Source organism: Canis lupus, chromosome 16, assembly GCF_048164855.1.
Source record: "Canis lupus baileyi chromosome 16, mCanLup2.hap1, whole genome shotgun sequence".
Taxonomy (NCBI): Eukaryota; Metazoa; Chordata; class Mammalia; order Carnivora; family Canidae; genus Canis; species Canis lupus.
In genome coordinates, this window is record NC_132853.1 from 47658009 (window position 1) to 47679465 (window position 21457).

The 21457-nt window shown below is 43.6% G+C and overlaps 1 protein-coding gene across 1 annotated transcript in view; it reads left to right on the forward strand.

Moving 5' to 3' along the window:
• The window catches only part of PITPNC1 (phosphatidylinositol transfer protein cytoplasmic 1), a 256274-nt gene that overhangs the window by 114095 nt on the left and 120722 nt on the right, over positions 1-21457 (forward strand). The window contains exons 2-3 of the mRNA XM_072781098.1: positions 8388-8465; positions 17770-17918. Coding sequence (XP_072637199.1) covers positions 8388-8465; positions 17770-17918 — 227 coding nt within the window. The remainder of the gene's footprint in view (positions 1-8387; positions 8466-17769; positions 17919-21457) is intronic.

Genomic DNA, 21457 nt, shown 5'->3' on the forward strand with positions numbered 1-21457 from the left:
CTAGCATGGTCAGTAGAGGACCTGGATGTGAGGCCCTGGCAGTGGGTCCCACCATCCAATCTGAGCATCATAGTACTGAGCCCTCCTGGCTTCCTTCCAGCTCAGACAGAATGAAACACCCCACCCTGTGTTCCCAGGCAGCCTGCCCTTCCTTTTAAAGTCATTTTTTGTTTACGTGTCTATTTCCCTTACTAGAATCTAAACTCCTTGATTGTACATTACCACATTAACATCTCTGGTATCCAAGGCATAACGGGTGTCCGATCAGTATTTTCTAATGGATTTCATTCTTAAAAATTGTATTGACTCTTTTGCCATGTGAAAAACTGTTTTCTAGGTGCCATGGGAATATAAAAAGTTTAAAATGTAGTTTATATTCTAAAGGAGCTTGTTTACTCAGTGAGCAGTTGTTTGGTTATCTTTCAGTTATTCAATATTACTGCATTTCTAAGATCTAGTCAGCTTGGCACTGGGGATACAAAGATGTCAAGGTGTGGACCCCACTGTCAAGCAGCTTCCTGTCTAAAGGGGAGAAAGAAAATGATATAAAATAAGCACAGCACAATGTGATAAGTACAATGATACGATTTCCCACAACTGTTTAAAAATATAGAATAAGGGGGCACCTGGGTGGCTCAGTGCTTGGGTGTCTGCCTTTGGCTCAAGTTATGGTCCCAGGGTCCTAGGATCCGGTTGCGCATCAGGCTCCTGCTTCTCCCTCTGCCTGTGTCTCTGCCTCTCTCTGTCTCTCTCATGAATAAATAAATAAAATCCTTAAAAATATATATAAAATAAAGCATGAATAGCTCAAAACAGTAGGGGAAGAAGTACCACAAAGCAGGGCATGGCTTGGTAGTTGTCAGGGGGAAGTAAAGCTCAGCCTTCCTAGTGGAAACTTGGAGAGGCACCAAGAAGTGTCCTCTGGGAGCTCCACGGTGAAATCACTGATTCATGGCGCATGTCATAACGTAAAGAGAAAGCCTTCATTAAAACACCCACCTAACTCTGGCTTAGTGCTTCCTACACTTCTTTGACTATAGACCTCTTTTTCTCTTTCCATTGCACATCCTATGGGCTATCATTTCTTAAAATCATTTGAGGGAAATGCTGGTGTATGTACCATCTGTACTGAGGTAGTTGGTGGCTCCTAACATTTTTGGGAACATGGACCTTTTGAGAAATTAATGGTGGTGGAGGGGATTGTACACACTTCATTGCATTCCTTGAAGCCTATCCAAGAACCTTGTCCATGGTCAGGGAAAGAAAAGAAAGGAGCAAATCCCAGTTAGGAGGGATGTGTGTTGGCCAAGACAAAAAAGGCTGGTGAGGATGGGGCTTGGTGAGGCCATTCACTTTGGCTGGGGGTGGGGAGGGATCATGCAGGGAGAGGGAACCATGGGGGGTGCAGGGGGAGTCAACTGTGGAAGGACTGGAATGGCCTGGCACAGAATTGTGGCACAGAATCAGCAGTCCTAATGACCAACTGACTATGAAGGTCAAGGGAGATATGAGGCCAAAGATGACTTTACTTACAGAGACTAGAGTCTTAGTAGGATTATTTACAGAAACACCTAAAGTCTTATGGCTAAAACTTCATTCAACATGTCAAAACCAATGTTATTATCATGTTGAAATGCCCCCAATTTGCCTTTATTAACTAGTGCTGAATCTCCCAAGTGAAAATTCACTTTAAGAATTGAATTTGCCATGTAACTGGGCATCCTACCTTGAACAGTTAAAAATCAGATTGGTCTGACTTCTAATTTTAGAAGGAATCAGGCTGACCTTCATTGCGCTGTTGCTAACTGGAGCCCGTTACCTGGGTGACTAGATTTACAATATGTCAGTATGCAAATACCATCTGCCCAAGAGGAGGAAGGAAGAAAGGCCTTCCTCCTCTGGGGGTTGTCAGCGGTTCTGGAAATGTCTTCCTCGGGGAATGGGGCGGAGGGCAGAGTACAAGAGAAGAGAAAGGAAAACCAAAGAAGACGTGATTTTTCAAGGAGTTTGGGATTTGCCTTGTGGACGATTCTATAGGGAACATCATTAGGGGGTTATACAGGTGGGGTTGAGATTTTACGTTGCTTCTGGAGGAGTGAGCAAAAGGGTAGTGTATAGTATTTCTCACTTTATTGTATCACAGAACACTTCGATTCAGATCATTGCAATAGCTTAATGCAGCCTTTGAATATAGGACTCTTGCCTTCCACAATGTCATCAGGAACCTAATTTCCAATTGATAAGAGCATATGAGCTAGAGAGGAACCCGCTGCCTTGATGGGGTGAGCTTTCAAGAAGGATGAACTAGAAGCAGATATTTCGTTTCATTTTCCTACACGTCAGGTTGACTGGGTGAGCTGAGGGGATTTTCTCCCACAGAATATCTATATTCAGCTCTTGTCCTGAGTATTGTTTCAGGCTGAGATTTAGAATCACATTTGGAAACATTGAGATCCAAAGGCAGGGAGCTTCTTTTCCTTTTCATGACATAACTGTCACGTCAGCCATCAGTTGCAGGAACTTCTCCCACCCACGCATTTTGTGAGTCCAAATTAGATGGACTCATTAATTTTAATTTTTACTTTAAAATCTTGGGGACTTCTGTGAGTGGGTATGCTTCCCTTAATTACTGTGTGTCACGATTTGTTTAGGAGGGAGAGTTTCCAGGAGCAGGGCCGAGAGCGTTGGGCTCCTGGCTTCTAATTTTGACCCACTGGTAACTTCCCCCATGACCTCTTCTCTCCTTTGGCACTGCAGTCTCCCCCACTTCTTTTAAAAACTCCTCCCAACATCAATATGAACCTCTCAGCAGCATGGGAGTGAGGAAAGTCACTTAACTTACCAGTGTGCTTTCCCCAGCCTTATAAAAAAATAGCCTTTTATTTGGATGTCAAACAAGTGGCCAAGGAGATTATGCCAGAGACAGGGAAGAGTGGATCCTGCAGCCAGACTGCCTGGGTTCAAATCCCAGCCCTACTATTTCCTCCTGGGTGACTTTGGGCAAGTTGTGCAGCCTGTCTGTGCACGAGTTTGCTTATTTGTAAAATAGGGCTAAAAATACTTACCTGCCTTGGGGCGCCCAGCTGGCTCAGTCGGAGGAGCTCGTGACTCTTGATCTCGGGGTGTGAATTCGAGCCCTACGTTTGGTGTAGACATTACTTAAAAATAAAATCTTAAAAAAAATAGTTACCTACCTCCAAGGGTTGTTATGAGGATTAAAGAAGTATAAACTCTTTATTTTTATTATTTTTTAAAAACGATTTTATTTATTTGTTCATGAGGACACAAAGAGAGGCAGAGACATAGGCAGAGGGAGAAGCAGGTTCTCCGTAGAGAGCTTAATGAGGGATTGACCCTGGGATCCTGGGATCATGACCTGAGCCGAAGGCAGACGCTGAACCACTGAGCCACCCAGGTACCCTGTATAAGCACTTTAGAACCATGCTGGCCTAGAGAAGTTAGAACCTATGCAGCTTTTCTTAATATTTCTGTGGGGTATCGTCAAGGGTCCTGGAAAATAGTGACATTTTGCTGTAAGCAAGAAAAATATCTAGGATTTGTTTGTAGGCTGTGACATCCGCCTTCCTTCTTGCCAAGCGAGTGCCATCTTCACACAGGTCAAGCCCTATTTTCCATGTGATGCCCTCCTGAACAACCAAAAACCCTCACTGCTCCATCCCTCAGTCTTTGCATACTTTTGGTCTGTGTCGTTAAATAATTAGTATGTTCGGATGTTGCCCCTTTAGCTTCTAATTGTCTGTTGTGTCAAATTTAGCTCTTTGTTGTCCCTGCAGAGTAATGAAAAGATGCCATGTGGCTGGATAGTTGCCCATGATATTTGTTGATTGGATGTGCCCAAGTGTAAAATATGATGATAGAAGCAAACAAAGCCATACTTGGCGCATAGCTTACTCTTAGCTTTTGAAGTCACTTGTTTGACTTTCTTGCTTCTACAAGTAACTGAAAACTATCAAAAGTAAGTATGACACCTTATGGGTAGGGTTGTAAAATGGTGCATGCAGTTGCCATGGAAAACAGTGTGACAGCTACTCAAAAGGTTAAACACAGAGTTACCATGTGACCTAGTAATTCCACCCTTAGGTATCTAACCAAGAACTGAAAGCATATGTCCACACAAAGACTTGTACATGTATAAACATGTTCTATAAACATAGAAGCATTATTCATACTAGCCCAAAAGTGGAAACAACCCAAATGTCCATCAGCTGAGAAATGAATGAATAAAATGTGGTATGTCCATACAATGGAACATTATTTCGTTAAAAAAAAGGAAGAAAAAATTTTTTTTTTAAAATATTTTATTTATTTATTCATGAGAGAGAGAGAGAGAGAGGGAGGCAGAGACACAGGCAGAGGGAGAAGCAGGCTCCATGCACCGGGAGCCTGACGTGGGATTCGATCCCGGGTCTCCAGGATCGCGCCCTGGGCCAAAGGCAGGCGCCAAACCGCTGCGCCACCCAGGGATCCCGGAAGAAAATATTGATACATGCTACAACATGGATGAATCTTAAAAACATGATTCTAAGTGAAAGAAGTCAGTCACAGAAGGCCACATATTGAATAATTCCATCTATATAAAGTGTCCATAGATACAGAGCATATGTTATGGGTTGATAGGGGCTGGGAGGAGGGAGAGTGGGTAGTGAATGCTAATGGGTCTACTTTCTTTTGGGGATGATGAGAATGTTCTGGAACTAGATAGTGGTGATGGTTGTACAACCTTGTGGATATACCTACCAAATTATGTACTCTTCCCCCCCACCCAAAAAAAGGTATGAGAAGATCCATATAGTTTAAAGTTATTTCCAGGATTACTTTTTCAAGAGTAGTTGTCACCTAAAATAGAATAAGAAGTGATTTAGTTCGCAAGGAAAAAATGAAAAATGCAAATTACCAAGAATGGCTTTTTCATCCCAAACCTTTGCATGTAAATCATAACGTGTGTGGTTCTAAGTCAATTCTCAGAACGGTTTGCTGCCTTCTTCATTGTGATTCTAGAATTAACTACATTCCTGGCTAGGCCATCAAAATAATACTGAATATAGCTCCTATCACAGAAATGGAAGTACCTTTTCAGGTCATGCCCACCACCAGGTTCCCTAAGGTAATAATAACTCATGGCTGCCTCTTTGTGGTGTGCTTACAAAGAGTGACAAGAATTTGTGACTGTGTTGGGGCCTCTTTGACTTAAAAGAGTTTATTGCATTGAGTTTATCTTACATTTGTTGTCAGGGCATTTCCAAAAGACACCCTCCACCACCCAAATAATCACTATCTCAGTCCATCTTTGTTTCACCAAAAGGGTCTACTGATTGACATTTTATAGGATTGAAATCTCTCCCAGGGTTGTTTGGTACTTACTTGGAAAAAGAGTTTGAAATGCCCAAGCACCACCTAAAATGGGCTTTACAATAGTGTGAGATTCAAGAAAGAACCTAGAGTTGGTAGGAGAATTCCACTTCTAGGTATAAACTTAAAAGAATTGAAAGTGGAGACTCAAATAGTTCCTTGTACACCAATGTTTGTAATAGCACTACTAACAATAATAGTCAAAGGGTGGAAGCAACCCAAATATCTCTAAGCGGATGAATGGATAAATAAAACATAGTATATCCACACAACAGACTATTACTAAGTCTTAAAAAGGAAGGGCATTCTGACACATGCCATGACGGAGATGAGCCTTGAGGACATTTTGCCAAGTGAAGCAAGCCAGACACAAAAGGACACACACATATTGTGGGACTCCACGTATATTCCATACCTAGAATAGCCAAATCCATAGAGGCAGAGAGGAGATTAGTGGTCATTGGCTGGGGCAGGAAATGTTGGGAAGAATTAGAAGTTGCTGTTGTCTAATGGGTACGGAGTTTCTTTTTGAGATGATGAAAAAGTTTGGGAATGGGTTGTGGTCAGAGTCAAACAGCATTGTAAATACACTTAACACCATTGAATTGTACATTTAAAACTAGTTAAAATGGTCAATCTTCTTATGCATATTTTACCATAGTAAAAAAAAATAATAATAAAATAAAAAAATCTATGAAGAGCAGCTCTTCCTGTTCTCATTTTGTCTGCTACATTCTCTTTTCTCCCAACCTTTTGGAAATGTGATAAAATCTATTTCATCATGACGTTGCCTTGGGCACCTGTTCCTGTCCTCCCTTAGGGGATACACAGAGAATTGGTAGGGCTGCCAACTGTAGACACTGGGAAGACAGGACCACGACCACTTGGCCTTTAAAGTACCAGTTGATAAAATATCTCTCCAGGTCATTAGAATGAGTCTGGAAGGAAAGAGAGGAGCTCAGAAGATAGATCTATTAATGTAGTAATTCCTGACATTGTAGCCAATTCACTCTGTTTTGCCTATCTTCATTAACTGTCTCAGGAGAGCAGGAGTTGACAACCACTTGCTTTTCTCAATCAATTATCTGCTGCTTTTTACCAAGGACAAAACACTCCGAAGCTGCTGTTGCTGTAAAAGAATGGTGTCTTCCCTACAACCAGCCACATGCCCTACAACCACTGGCTCTAGGCTACAGGTACCATGTGTGTGAAACCTGGAGCCTCCCCTCCAAAGTGAAGTGAAGAAAGATAATGGAACTTTCCAAACTTAGATCCCCAGATAGAACCTGGTCCTGACTCTTAGCATTGCTAGATAGTTCGCTGAGCCATCTAGCACTTAAGCGAGCAAAGGAGTTCAGTGACCTTCAAATGTTATTCTAGGCATGAAGTGGCTTGAATAACTCTTTTCAAAACAGTGAGAACTCCCATTGTTCAATTGTAGTTGAAGCAGCAAGTACTTCTCTTTGCATTCAGTTGCCCTTCTGTTCTCAAAAGGTCTCAAAGACTCTAATTGCTATTATTCTTGCAAATATATTTCTACTTTTAGCCAATACTACAGCTTCCATGGATACTAATGGTCATTTTCCTAAAAGATTGGGAGGTGCAATAATAGGCTTCACAAACAGGAAAGACCCTCTTTCTGGAAAGCCCTGCCGTCTGCAGAGTAGATAGACCTCTGTCCTGAAGACCTCTTCGGTTATTAGGAGGCCAAGGTTAAGGAGCCGGGCACTGATGAGGGTGTGGCAAGGAGATGGTGCATTTTCTGGGGAAGCTCTATCTCTGCTTTTTCCCCCTTTTTGGTCTCGTGCTTGGCTGTGGGTTTATGTTCTATAGTAAACACAAGTGCCTTGATTGCTTTCTAAAGGTCAGACCTGTCACCAAACCTCTCCATTTACTGGAGTTGTGGTCGGTTTCACATTTCTCAGCAAATGGTTTGATGGCTCTGACAGAGGCTTTGGCTTCTTGCATCTTGTAGTCTTACATCTTCATGGAGAAGCTCCTCTGGAAACCCTCCTCTTCGCCAGGGACCAGGTCTGGCCTGTTCATTAGCTCTGCTTCCAGTGTCTGCTGGGTCTGGCACACACTAAAGGCTTGTTGAACGTGCAAACCAGAACGGACAAGGCTCTCCCCAGAACCAAGACTGTCCCCACAACCACTGGATGGAGAAATTTTGTGTTCTGCCTTGGTCTTGAGTTGAGTTCTAGCATTTCCTGTCTTTGCTCTCTTAATGGGTCTTCCTGGCACTCGATGATGGCTCATTCGTGCAGCTTCTCATTTATAAACCCAAGGGGCTGACACCTCCTGCTCTAGCCGAAGCTTATAACATAGCGGATATATGCCGCATCTTATCATTTTGGCGATTCAATATTGTCATCAAATGAATTATTGGGATAAAAATGTCAACCCAAGGACAAGCCAGTGTGGGAAGGAACAGATCGAATGTGCATTCTTATGTTTCCTACACTATAAAGAATGTCGTTACCTCCTTGTCCTAGGGCAGGTTAGATGACACCGAGTGTCCTGGGAACGATTTGCAGTGCTGTGGCAGCCAGGGGCCGGGAGTTAGGCTTGCACCAGCACGAAGCCTATCCTGAGCATGAAATTGCTTTATTTCTGTTGAGTTCAGTCCAAAACTTAGGTGAAGCATCAGTGTATGATGCTATTTATATGAGTTTGTCACAAAAGGGGAATTTTTTTTTTTGAATTAAATGTCCATAATCCAGCTCCTTCTTAAATCTTTTTTATCAGCTTTTTCATTCCTGCACCCTGGCATAATGACACAGGTATTACGTAAACAAGACACCTCAGAGGGCTGCTTATAAAAATCCAAGAGAAAAGATAAATATGTGATGATACACTGATATCTTGGAAATATGAGCTGCCGGTTTGTATTTTCTTTGTGGGATCGGATATTGGTTTTCGTGGTTTATTGACCTGGCAGGGAGAGATCTGACGAAACACCCGAGAACCTTACACTTTTTTTTTTTTTTTTTTGAAACCTCCTTGTCTACATGGAGAAATCTGGACATGGAATCGGAGAGCCAGAAAGACGAAGTCGTGTCCTTGCAGAACCCAAAGCAGATCCAGCCCTGGAAGTAAAAGCACACACCACCTTCCCAAAAGAAAAGGAGTTCGAATCCGTCTTCCCATGAGTTGCCCTGAGCCAGAACGCCAGGCTGACTAGTGAAGGAGGGGGGTGGGGGTGAGGCTGTGAAATGTGATGGTTATGTTCAACAAGGAGCTAGTGTTTTTTGTTGACTCGTGTTGAGGGTGGTGGGATCAGCAAGCACACCTTTGTATTCAGCTAATCATTCTTTCCCTTCTGTTACGATCTTTGCAGGATGTCATAGTCAAAACCATGTTACCTGGGAGCCACAGCATTGTAAATGCTCCGGAATGCTAATATTAATAAAGACCTTTAACTTTAGGGCACCATGAGCCAGACAACTAACTGGCATAGCAGGAATCAGGGCACTCATCCAATAGTATCTCTTAGGGAAGTCCTTTATAGTTCTCCTGTTGGCTCAGCTGAACACCTTCAAGTTAGTTTCCAAACCAAAGATCCATCAAATGTAAAAGTCCCTGTCCTTTAAAAAATTTTTTTCATAATGAAAAAAGTGTTTTGTTTTGTTTTCATAATGATAAAAATAGAATCACTGATAGAGGGCTACCTTGAGGTACAAAGCAAGTAAACCAGGCCCAGGGAAGGATGACGTGTTTGCCAGGCTTTTTTAAAGAATTGTGATGAGAGTGAGGGGTTGGCTAAACCGGATGATGGGGATGAAGAAGTGCATGTGTTGTGATGAGCACACTGGGTATTGTATGGAAGAGTTGAATCACTATATTGTACACCTGAGACTAAAATTACACTGTGTGTTAACTATACTGGAATTTAAATAGAAACATAAAGAAAGATAATCAAGATGAAATAGACATTGCATAAAATTGACCATCTCAACCATTTGTAAGTGTACAATTCAGTGGCATTGAGTGCATTCACAGTATTGTGCAATCATCACCACTAACTATCTCCAGAACATTTTCATCATCCCGTTACACACTAACTTCCCATTCCCCCTGGCAACCACCATTCTACTTTCTATCTCCGTCAACTGGATTACTCTAGGTACCTCGTGTACATGGAAGTTCTCAGGCTTTTGTACACTTAGGACGCGTTCAATCTGACTACCATCTACTAAAATTTTTACAGAAGGAAAAGATAATCTTGGGCAGATAGTCCAATGTTCGTCACACAGGTGTGTGGCAATAGCTTGTTCTCATGTCCCTTACAGAAATTAGCATAACAGGGAAATGAGTGAAACAGAGCTCAAGACCCAGTCAGCTCTGTTGCCCAACAGAAGGAGCCATGGCTACGGCAATTTGTGTACAGTTTTACATTTTACAAAGCGTTTTAATTTGTAAGTTGTTTCTCACTTGATTCTCACCATGTCCTTTGAGGTATTTTTATTAGTCCCATTTTAATGATCAGAAACTGTGGCTCAGATAAATAAATTGTCTAAGGTTACGCAACTAATCAAAGGCGGCATCAGGACGTCGGCTCCAGGCTTTCGATTTTAAAACCTCAGTGCCTTCCACCATAGCACACTGTGAGCAATTATCACCTCTCTAGAGCCCAGGTAATCGCCAGTCCTCAGAAAAGGAAAGCTTCTCCAAATGTATCCCTAATTGTCAGTGCTCCATCTCGTTAGCTTGGAGACACATGGAAACCCTTGCCTGACCAGCCAGCCTCAGAAGTCTTGGTGTGGCATAATGGCCTGGCTCTCAGTGCCCTTTGGGTAGATTAGGGTCTAGACCAGCACCGTCCAGCAGAAATATGTGAGGCACAAGTGCAAGCCACAGAAGTTATTTGAAATTTTCTAATAGCCACATTAAAGTAAGAAGAATCAGATGAAGTTATTATTTTAAAGATTTTATTTATTCATTTGAGAGAGAGAGAGAGAAATAGAAAGGGAGGGGCATGAGCAGGAGGAGGGGCAGAGGGAGAAGCAGACTCCCCACTGATCAGGGAACTAGAAGCAGGGCTTGATCCCAGGACCCTAAAATGATGACCTGAGCTGAAGGCAGATGTTTACTGATGGAGCCACCCAAGCAACCCACAGGTGAAGTTAATTTTAAGAATAGATTTCAGTCTCCTGGTATATCTAAAACACTATCATTTCAATATGTAATCAACATACAAATTATGTGTAAAAACATGTTTTGCTGTTGTTGTTACTAAGTCTTCAAAATCTAGTGTGCATTTTACACTTCCAGCCATCCCAAGTCAGATGCTAAATTTTCATCAGAGGCATCTGATCTGAATTTAGATTTCATAAAAACTTCCAGTTGAAAAAGTAGATTCATATACCCAAGATGTTTCAACTGTATGTAAAAGTGTCCTCATGGCTGAATCAAGTGTCAGTTTTACTATTTAAATTAATTAAGGGATCCCTGGGTGGCACAGCGGTTTGGCGCCTGCCTTTGGCCCGGGGCGTGATCCTGGAGACCCGGGATCAAATCCCACGTTGGGCTCCCGGTGCATGGAGCCTGCTTCTCCCTCTGCCGATGTCTCTGCCTCTCTCTCTCTGTGACTATCATAAATAAATAAAAAATTGAAAAAAAATAAAATTAATTAATTAAAATGAAGGAAAATTTAAAATTCAGCCCCTCCTTAACACAGGCCACGGGTCAAATGCCTACTAGCCAGGTGGCTATCATGCCAGACAGCATAGGTCTAGGTGAACAGCTAAGGCCGGCCCAGACTGGACTAAGGACCAGTGAACTGGAACAGGAGGCAGCACATTTTTTTCTGTAAAGGGTCAGATAGTTAATATTTCTACCTTGCAGGCCATACAGTCTCTGTTGAAAGTATTCCACTCTGCCACTGTATGGTGAAAATAGCCACAGAATGAATGGGCAGAGCTGTGTTCCATTAAAACTTTCTGTAAAAAACAAGCCGCCCCCCCACCCCCACGCCCCCACCCACGCCCCAAGCAAGCAAGCAAGCAAGCACCAACACACATAGTTTGCCAACATTAGTCCTGGTGCCTAGCTGTGCTATGGGTTTCGGAAAACAGCCAGATCTAGTGCCTAGCTTTCTGAGAGGAGGTTGTTAAAAGCTAGACTCATTGTATCTCCTTCCCTGTGTGTAATTACAATTTTGGCACCACTTGGCATGAAGACTGTAATGGACCTGAAGATAAAACGCTTCAGACTCTCTTTTCAGTGGGCATTTTGCGCATCATGAGGCAATTGCTTCATTGTGCTTTGGGGTCCATGTATTGAGAGCGGAGAAAGCTGGAAGAGTTTTGACAAAAACATGAATAGTGGGTGTGAATAATGTGGGAAACTCTGAAGAACCGCAAATTTCTATCACCCTCTGCTTGCTCCTCTGTCCACACAGTCAGAGAGAGACAGGCAGGAATCATGCCCATTTCACAGATGGAAAAATACATGATACTGTGTTAAGTCAGATGGACAGATGTCTCTTCATGCTTATTAGGTTATGTGGCATCCAACTGTTTTGATGGTAAAAGCAAAAGTAGATGTACATTTTGATTCATGGGCTGGGCCTTTCGATGTCCTGAATGGTGTTTGGGGAATAATTCCATCCAGAGTTGGTAATGTTTATTACAAAGCAGTCTCCACTTTTGACATCTTGATGTTTAGAAATGGTATTGGGACCAATGGAGGCAGAGAAAAGGAACAGGAAGGGATGACACAGGGATTGATTGGAAGGACGATGACAGCTCCTCTTGGTTCTTTAGGGTGGGGAAATATGAGAGCCTGGCCTCACAGAGATCTCTGAAGCTCAGCACTTGGGATGGGGTAATTAAGTGAAAAACAGTCATAGTTTGGGGTTCTCTTGTGCCTAAATCTTTGAGTCCAATACTTGTGGCAAGTGTGATGTACAGTTTTTGGAAGTGCTCAATTAATAAACTATATACTCAGAGTTTTGGCTTAGGGTCACCCTTTCTAAAATCAAGGTTTGAGGATGAACTGTATTTTTTTTTTTTTTTTAGATTGATTTATTTGTTTGAGAGAGAGAAAATGGGGGGAGGGGCAGAGGGAGAGAGAATCTCAAGTGGACTCCCTACTGAGCACAGAGCCCCATGCAGGGCTTGGATCTCACAACCTTGAGATCACAACCTGACCCAGAATCAAGAGTTGGACGCTTCACTGACTGCCCCACCCAGACACCCCAAGATTGAACTGTATTGAGTAACTTGATTGTGCCCAGTCATAGTTTGCAATAGTATCCACTGATAAAAATATTCAGCTTCCCCAGGCACATTTATGCAACTTTGCCTTCCCTCAAATTTTGCAGCTCTATCAAACATGCGGCACTGTGTGCATGTGGGAAAGATCTAAATCCCCATGATGTTTTTTGACTATGGAGATAATTATTTGGGGTAGCTGTTCTGATGACGGCTCACATGGAGGCTCAGCCCTGCAGCGCAGAGCTGTCTCTAATCGTGATTGCCTGTAATGATGATTACCCAAACTCTGGAATTATAACAATAGATTTTACAAAGTTAGAGCATAATTGCTCCCCTATTCCATATGTGGGCACAGTTTAAACAACTTTGATCTTTCACATGATCTCAGACTTCAGTTATTCAGCTTCTGAAATAGCAAAGTTCAGAGACAGTGGCTCTCAACTCTTCCCTTTTTCAAAATCATAGAGTGAGGCCCAGAGTTGTGAAAGCCATTCACCTGTAAGAGAAATAAGGGCTGAAGTTGGGTAGAGAAGAAACAGAACAGACCCGTGGTGTGCAAATCCCACCTCTGCCACCCAAGCAGCCACACATGGTCTGAAGAAAGTCGCTTATGTCTTAGGCTCGGTCCTCATTTGCAAGTCACTGTGAGTGTGAAGTCATCAGATCTGTTATCAGTTCTGTGGCCTCAAAGTAAATGATCAGAGTAGATACAAAGAGGCCTTCTGAATCTTTGCATTTTGCAGCCTTCCTTTGACATGCAAGTTTTTTTTGGAGAAGGTGATGAGAAATGTGGTGTTTTCACTAAACTAGAGATAGAGCTTTGCAAAGAAAAGAGTATGAAAGCGGAAAGAAAAGACAGGCCCCCAAAAGATGGAACATTGTGACTTTGGTACCACATGCTTCCGAGCAATTGTAGATGAATACCTTCACTGAATTTGCTCCAGTGGCTCTCAGCATTTAGCGTACGTTCGAGCCAGGTCCCCAACTTCCTTCTCTCTCCCCCCAGGGTCTGGATATAAAAGGGCGGGAATGGTCTGGGATCCACCGTTTTGAGGATTATCTCTGGTGATTTGGAGATAGATGGTTCAAGGCCTGTCTGTCTTGCCCTCTACCCTGTCACCGAGGGACTGCTTAATGCATGTGTCTGTGAGTTAATTTGTGGTTTAAAAACAAGAACAGAACCTCTGCTTCTGGCCTGCCCAGCTCAGATGGCCACAACCAGCAGAGCAGGCCTGACCTGCTGGGGAGGGAAAGAAGTGACGGCCGCTGGGCCCTTGACCATCGCCTTGAGTGTCCCCCTGTAATGTCACCTACGTTACTGCATCCACTGTCTGTTGGTCGCCCCCAGACTGACGTTATCCTAGTGAGCTAAGGCTGGCGTCTGCCCCACACTGGCTCCTTCAGGAGCCGTTGGAATGATCAATGAGGCTGAGCGGCCGGGCCCTTCCCTGGCCGCTGGTGAATCAGCTGTCGGCTGCCTCGGTTCGTTCCCTTCTCTACAGAGCAGGAAGCACTTGAGCCGGGGCTGACTCGCGTCTGGCTAATGGCCCTTCTGTGTCATGCATTGTCCTTGATGTCATACATCTTTCATACGTGAGCAGGCTGGAGCTCCTAAAGACGCTATAGCGGTAGGCCTCTCCCTTCTGCCAACCCACCCCCCCCCCCGCCCCTTAAGCCCTTGATGGGATTTTGGTTTTAGGGGTTTCTGCTTCAGAAGCAGAGCCAACACTTAAAAAAAAAAAAAAAAAAAAAAACTGAGGTGAAACAGCACATAAAATTCATCATGTTAAGGTCAGGTCAGTGGCACCCAGTACATCCACAGTGTTGTGCAACCACCACCTCTATCCAGAAGCAAAACGCTTTCATCACCTCAAAAGGGAACCCTGTGCCCATTGTATTTGTTTGCTAGGATTGCCCATAACAAAGCACCACAGCCTGGGTGATTGAACAACCAGAATTTTATTTTATTTTATTCTTAAAATCAGGATTCCTATTTTATTTTTACCTATTTTTTCAAAAAGATTTATTTATTTATTTATTTACTTATTTACTTATTTATTTATTTATTTATGAGAGGCACAGAGAGAGAGGCAGAGACATAGGCAGAGGGAGAAGCAGGCTCCCCGTAAGGAGCCCAATGTGGACTCGATCCCGGATCCTGGGGTCATGCCCTGATCCGAAGGCAGATGCCCAACCGCTGAGCCACCCAGGTGCCTCAGGATTACTTTAAAAATATATATATTTTATTTACTTATTTGAGAGAGAAAGAGAACATGCAGGGGTAGTGGTAGAAGCAGGCAATCTGCTGAGCAAGGAGCCAAATGTGGGGCTCCATCCCAGGACCCCGGGATCATGACCTGAGGTGAAGGCAGACGCTTAACTGACTGAGCCACCCAGGCACCCCAAACAACCAGAATTTTATAGCCTCGTGGTTGTGGATGCTGGGAGTCCAGGATAGGGCGTCAGCAGGCTGAGTTGGTTCTACCTGAAGGCTGGAAGGGAAGGAGCTATTCCAGTGAGTCCTTTGCTTATAGATGGATGTCTTCTCTTTGCGCCTCTTCATGTTGTCTTCCTTCCAGGTGTGTCTGTGTGTCCACCTTGCCCCTGTGTGTAAGGACACTGGTCCTATTGAATTAGTGCGCACCCTAAGGACTTCATTTTAACTTGATGACTTTTGTAAAGACTGTCTCCAGACAAGGTCACATTCTGAATTACTGGGCTTTCAATGTAGGACTTTGGGGAAACAGAAGTCAACCCATAACACCCATTAAGCAGTATCAATATTAGTACTTCATTCCTTTTTTTGTGACTAAATGATATTCCATCCTAGTCAAACATTTATTTTTTGAACAACAAGGACAAAGCAATTGCCAGTGAAGTCTCCACCCTGTGGGTAGCTGAGCATCCTTCCTGTTAGAGGTGTGTGTGCCCATCTGCATAAGGTGGAGTGTGAGCTCAGGGTGTATCTCAAGAATCCCCAATCTGTAAACTTTTTCTTACTGTTTTCTTTCTTCTTTCTTTTTCTTTTCTTTTTTTTTAAATTAAAAAAATTTTTTTTAAATTTTTATTTATTTATGATAGTCACACAGAGAGAGAGAGAGAGAGGCAGAGACACAGGCAGAGGGAGAAGCAGGCTCCATGCACCAGGAGCCTGACGTGGGATTCGATCCCGGATCTCCAGGATCGCGCCCTGGGCCAAAGGCAGGCGCTAAACCGCTGCGCCACCCAGGGATCCCTCTTTCTTTTTCTTTTAAGATTTTATGTATTTATTTTGAGAGACAGAGAGTGGGGGAAGAGGTAGAGAGAGAGAGAGAGAGAGAATCTCAAGCAGGCTCCATGCTCAGCCCAGAGCCCGACATGGGGTTTGATCTCAGACCCCACAACCATGACCTGAGCCGAAACCAAGAGTCGGATGCTTAACCAACTGAGCAGCCCAGGCGCCCCACTGTCTTCCTTCTTGAAAGAGTTCCAGTTAGTCTTTACGAGCAAAAGTAGGAGCCAGACATACTAGGGGGAAGCAGGTCAAGCTGCTGATTGAAAATACATTCAAAGATAGATTTTATCTTTGATTTCTCTCTCTCCCTTTCCTCCTCTTATCCTCAGCACTCCTTCTTCCCCAAAATGTGCATAGTGAGTGCATGCATGTGTACACGTGTGTGCGCGCGTGCACACACACACACACTCGTGTTAGAAACATTCTAAGTGCGGATCATTCTCGGGAGGGCTGTGGCACAGGTAGTACTGCCCTTCGAGAAAACCAGCCTGCTGCTGTCTTTTATGTTGGTTATGTCATGGTCACTGGGTTTGGCCCTTCGGGCTGCCCTCAGACTAGAGGTTTTCTGATGTTCTTTAAGTCCCCTCTCTGCACCTGCCTCACAATGAAAGAGGGACCTTTGGAGGTATGTGTCCTCTCGGTCTTAGAACTGATGACACTGTTCATTTGTCCATTTCACCTGCCCCCTCAATTTAAAATCTATTTCTCTCTCTCTCTCTCTCAAATAAAAATAAAAATAAAATAAAATAAAATAAAATCTATTTCTCTCTCTTGTGGACAGACAGGAGATCTACATCTGTGCTGGCCTGGGCTCTTTGGGGAACAACCCAGAACAACCCATCATTATTTTGTTGCAGACTCAGGCTTCTTTTCCCCATTGCAGGGGCCTGGATGATGGGACACAATGTGTGTGTTCCTTCCCACCCAATCAGCAGGAGGGGCCACAGAAGGGTGGCATCATCCTGCCTCCTGGCCCTGAGCAGATATCCCTCTTGCAAAAATCATTTTACTCCCTCCTTCCTCTCTCTCTGTCTCCCTATTTTCTCCACCAAATGAGTTTTGCCCACTTTGAAAGATCACTGGGGGAAGATATGCCTTTTGGCCCTGAAGTTTTCAGAGAGGCAGGAAGGAAAGTAGAATAACACAAAAATGCAGCCAGGGCAGAGAATGTTCACATTGCATGTTGCTCCATATTGTCATCTTCCTGTAAGTACCTGTGGCTTCTGGAACCTCAGGCTGGGAGGCTCTACACTGTGGGTGGAATCGCACAGGACGGATGTTAAGGATGCAGTAGACTTTCCACATTGTGGATCAGCCTGTGGAGTACAGCTTTCTGTACTGGAGAAAGTACATCTGGAGTTTGTTAAAGCTTCCAGGTTTTACTGATGTCCAGCCACCCTTTAGAACTGCTGTTCCAGGGGACAGAGAGTTGAATGGTTTGACATAGGTGACGGAAAAGATAGGTGACATCTAATCCTCTTGTGCCCAGCAGTGCAGTTAATTAGGCAGAAAAGGGATAGAAATAACACATCCTGGCCTGTTTGTTGGCAAACAAAATAGGGCGTTAGCACCATTTAACCCCGGAGGGCCAGAGTGGAATGGGTGACTCCAGGGCTTCTTGCCGCTGCCCGTGGGTTGGGGGGCTGCTAGACCTGAGTCTGCCAGCCACCCCGGCAAGCATCACCCTGGCGATGCAAACTGTTCACGGGAACACGCCGTGTTCTACACTCGACTCACAACTGGTTCTTCTCTTCGCTCCGGAGGAAAAATAACACCAGGCCCATGTGTCTGCCTTCTTTTCTGGCAGAAAGTGTTGACTGTAGTTGATCGCTGCGCCTGCTGAAGGGGGGATGTTGTCAACGTCAAGCAGTGAGGCTGACCTCTCTGTCACTGTGTGTTTTGTAGTACAAAATCGGGCAGCTGTACATGATCAGCAAGCACAGCCACGAACAGAGCGACCGAGGAGAAGGGGTGGAGGTCGTCCAGAATGAACCCTTTGAGGATCCTCACCATGGCAATGGGCAGTTCACCGAGAAGCGAGTGTATCTCAACAGGTAAGTCATGGCAGCTGGACATCCACCTTTGGGCTCTCCCACCACACAGGAGCCTTCCAGCCCTACCCTTACGGCTGATGGGGGTGCTGTGTCTGGGTTAAAAAGGTGACTTGGAAAGTTATTACATCTGCCCTTTCCATCCACCAGTCTAGTTGCTTCCAAAACCAGAATCTCCTGCCTTCTGCAAAATCGTCCTCAATTGCATTTTCATTAAGGGGACCTTTCCTCTTACCTTCCCATCCCTTGGATGACATGTTAAGATGAAATCTGGTCTTCTCCCCTTGGGTCAGTGTTAGCAGTGGGAAAGAGATGGCTTTGCCTGTAAGTTGTAGAAGGGTGCCAAAGATGGTGGTGTGCCATCGGGATCTTGACTTGGTCCACCTTCCACGTACTGCCAAGCGATTGCTCAGGTGTTTGCAAAGGGCACAATAAATGGTCACCTGTGATCAAAGTGATATGCAATGCTGAGGGGGTTTCCATTTCTCAAGTGGACCCATCCTTCCCAAGGTAGAGGTTGCCATTGCTCCTTTGGAAGCGTAAAGAATCAAGGATTATAAACCAACACTCATCAGCTTTGCAGAGTGTATTCTTTACTCTCTTGCTGTTTTCTTACCATTAATGGCACAGTTGACTACTGGGGCTTGTCTGACCTTCTCCCTGCCCTCGACCCCTTTCCAGCCCATTTTCTTCCATTCTTCTCATCCGGGTCAGGACATTTGTATAGTCACATGAAATACATTTTATTGAAATTATCTGTCTGCTCTAGTGAACCAGTGTATGACTGGTTCGGTCTTTGCTTTCATTTTTTTGAATACTCTTTACCCTCACCTATGGCTTCTCCTATTGGCCCATATGTGATTATTCAGAACGCATTTTGAACATAATAATTGGACAGTGCCTTTGTTTATTCACTGACACTGACACTCATGAATATTTACTCATTCTCTGTGTCTTGACCATGAGACACTTCTGAAAGGAGCTGTGTTAGGATTCCACCATATTCTCATGGCCTCCACCTTCCAGCAGGCTGAAGTGGACTGTTCCCTCTTGATGGGGGAGCATTTGGATCCTGTCACTAGGATGTCTGGAAATCTCTAGGGCATTATCCTGACAGTGAAGGTCCTTGGGCTATTGAACTGGCTTGTTTTAATCTACCCAGGGATGCGGTATCGGGGAATTCCTGAGTCACGATGAAATGCAAATGAGATTGATCTTGTTCATCTATTAGGAGCTGTGAATTCCCAGGATTTGGAGCCAGTTCAGCCTCCAGCCAGCTGCTGATTTGCAAGAGTTGCTGAGCTCTGGGACTGGCCTGAGGATGACTTCCTTACATAGACTAGATTCTCAATATGCTGCTTTGGCATTCTTAGTGTGGAGGGTGAAAATCAAATATTGAGCGGGAGTCACCTCGGTCGAGCAAACAGAAGTGAGGGCCATGTAAGAAAATAGATAGAGACCTATGGGAAATTCCATTTTTTGGCAGATGATTGCCTTTTCCCAAATTATTGCTTAGGGAATGTTCCCTATGTACCAAATTCAAAAAAATTTTGAGAAAACTTTATATCTTTTCCTGAAGCAGAGCAAGAAGTGTCCAGCTGTCTCTGTCATGTCTGTTTTCTCTATCAAAATATATGATGTTTATTTTAAAGGAGAATAATAAACATTAGTAAGAGGGAAATTTGTTATAAATAGAATATCTGGACTTCCAGTAATAGAAACTAAAAAGATTAATGTGGACCCTCCCCCCCACCTCCTATGACAAACACAGGATGAAATATAACAATATAAAGCTGAGCTCAAAACAAAGAAAGGGAAATCCTCAGGTACGAGAAATAAAGAGGAAATGCAAGCCAGAGTGGAAAGCAGATGAGCTAATGCTCAGGAAGCTGGGATATGTCAGAACTGACATGTAGGGGGATGTCATGCCCGTAAAGGGACAGGAAATGAGGCTTTGGGTTCCTACAAATGGGGAGTTGGAGCTGAGAGTCATGCACAAAAATCATTCTTGGTAATTAAGTACTGAGAGAGAGTACCACTCAGAGGCACGTGTTGACAGAACTACTAAAGATTGTACTGAAGTAAAAGGAAACGGAACCCAAGAATGAGGAGAGGAGAATCTAGAGGTAGTAAGAAACAAAGAAAGTGAAGGGTGCGTGGGGGGCTCAGTAGGTTAAGCATCTGCCTTTGGCTCAGGTTGTGATTGAGCCCTAAGTTGGGCTCCCTGCTCAGCGGAGGGTCAGCTTCTCCCTCTCCCTCAGACACCCCTCCCCCACTCATGCTCGCTCTCTCTCTCTCTTTCTCTCAAATAAATAAATAAAATCTTTTTTTTTTAAAAGAAATTGATAAACATATAGGCAAATCTGCATGAGCATAGGATGTTTTTAAAATACTAATAATGAATAATTGGGAGTATATTTGTGGAATTTATTTTTATTTATTTATTTAAACATTTTATTTATTTATTTGACACAGAGAACACGAGTACAGGGAGGGGCAGAGGGAGAGGGAGAAGCAGACTCTTTGGTGAGCAGGGAGCCCGATGCGGGGCTGGATTCCAGAACCCTGAGATCCTGACCTGAGCCAATGGCAGATGCCTAGCCAAATGAGCCACCCAGGCGCCCCTATGTGTGGAATTTAAATAATGGACAAGAATAGCAGAAGAGGAGAGGGTAGTAATTACAGTAAAAGCATTTTAAATTGCTAATATTGTGTAAGAGGAGGAGAGAAATGTTGATTAATTAAAAAAACCTTTAGGGATCCCTGGGTGGCGAAGCGGTTTGGCGCCTGCCTTTGGCCCAGGGCGCGATCCTGGAGACCCGGGATCGAATCCCACATCGGGCTCCAGGTGCATGAGGCCTGCTTCTCCCTCTGCCTGTGTCTCTGCCTCTTTCTCTCTCTCTGTGACTATCATAAATAAATAAAAAATTAAAAAAACAAAACAAAACAAAACAAAAAAAAACCTTTAAGACACGTGTGCATATGCAAAGTGTAAAGATAACCTCTAAAAAAATAGTAAAGCAGTACATAACTTCCAAGAGAAAATGTGATCAATCCAATAGAATGTGGAAGAACAGAGAAAAGCTTATAAAAAGCATGGTCAACAGAAAACAGAGATTTGATGGTAAGATAAATCAAAATATGGTGGTCACAATAAAGGTATATGAGTTAAATGCTAAACCTGAACCTAGCTCAACAAATATAGGGCAACACTGACAAAATCATAGGTAGCCTAAAGTTATAATGGGAGATTTTAACATAACTGTTTAGTAAATGGTTAGAGCAAATCATCAAATTAATCTAGCAAACACAGAGCAGATGTAAACAGCAGAATTAGAACTTTGGTCTAGTGGACATTAATAGACCCTAGAACTAACATGATTTTCATACACACATGAAAATGTGCAAAAACTGACTACACACTAGGCTAGGAATCAATCTCAATACCAGAAAATCAATATCCTGTAGATGCTGTTTGCTGGTTACAAAGCATTACAATAAGAAACAGACAACAGCAAATCAACTTCCTCATTATATAGAAA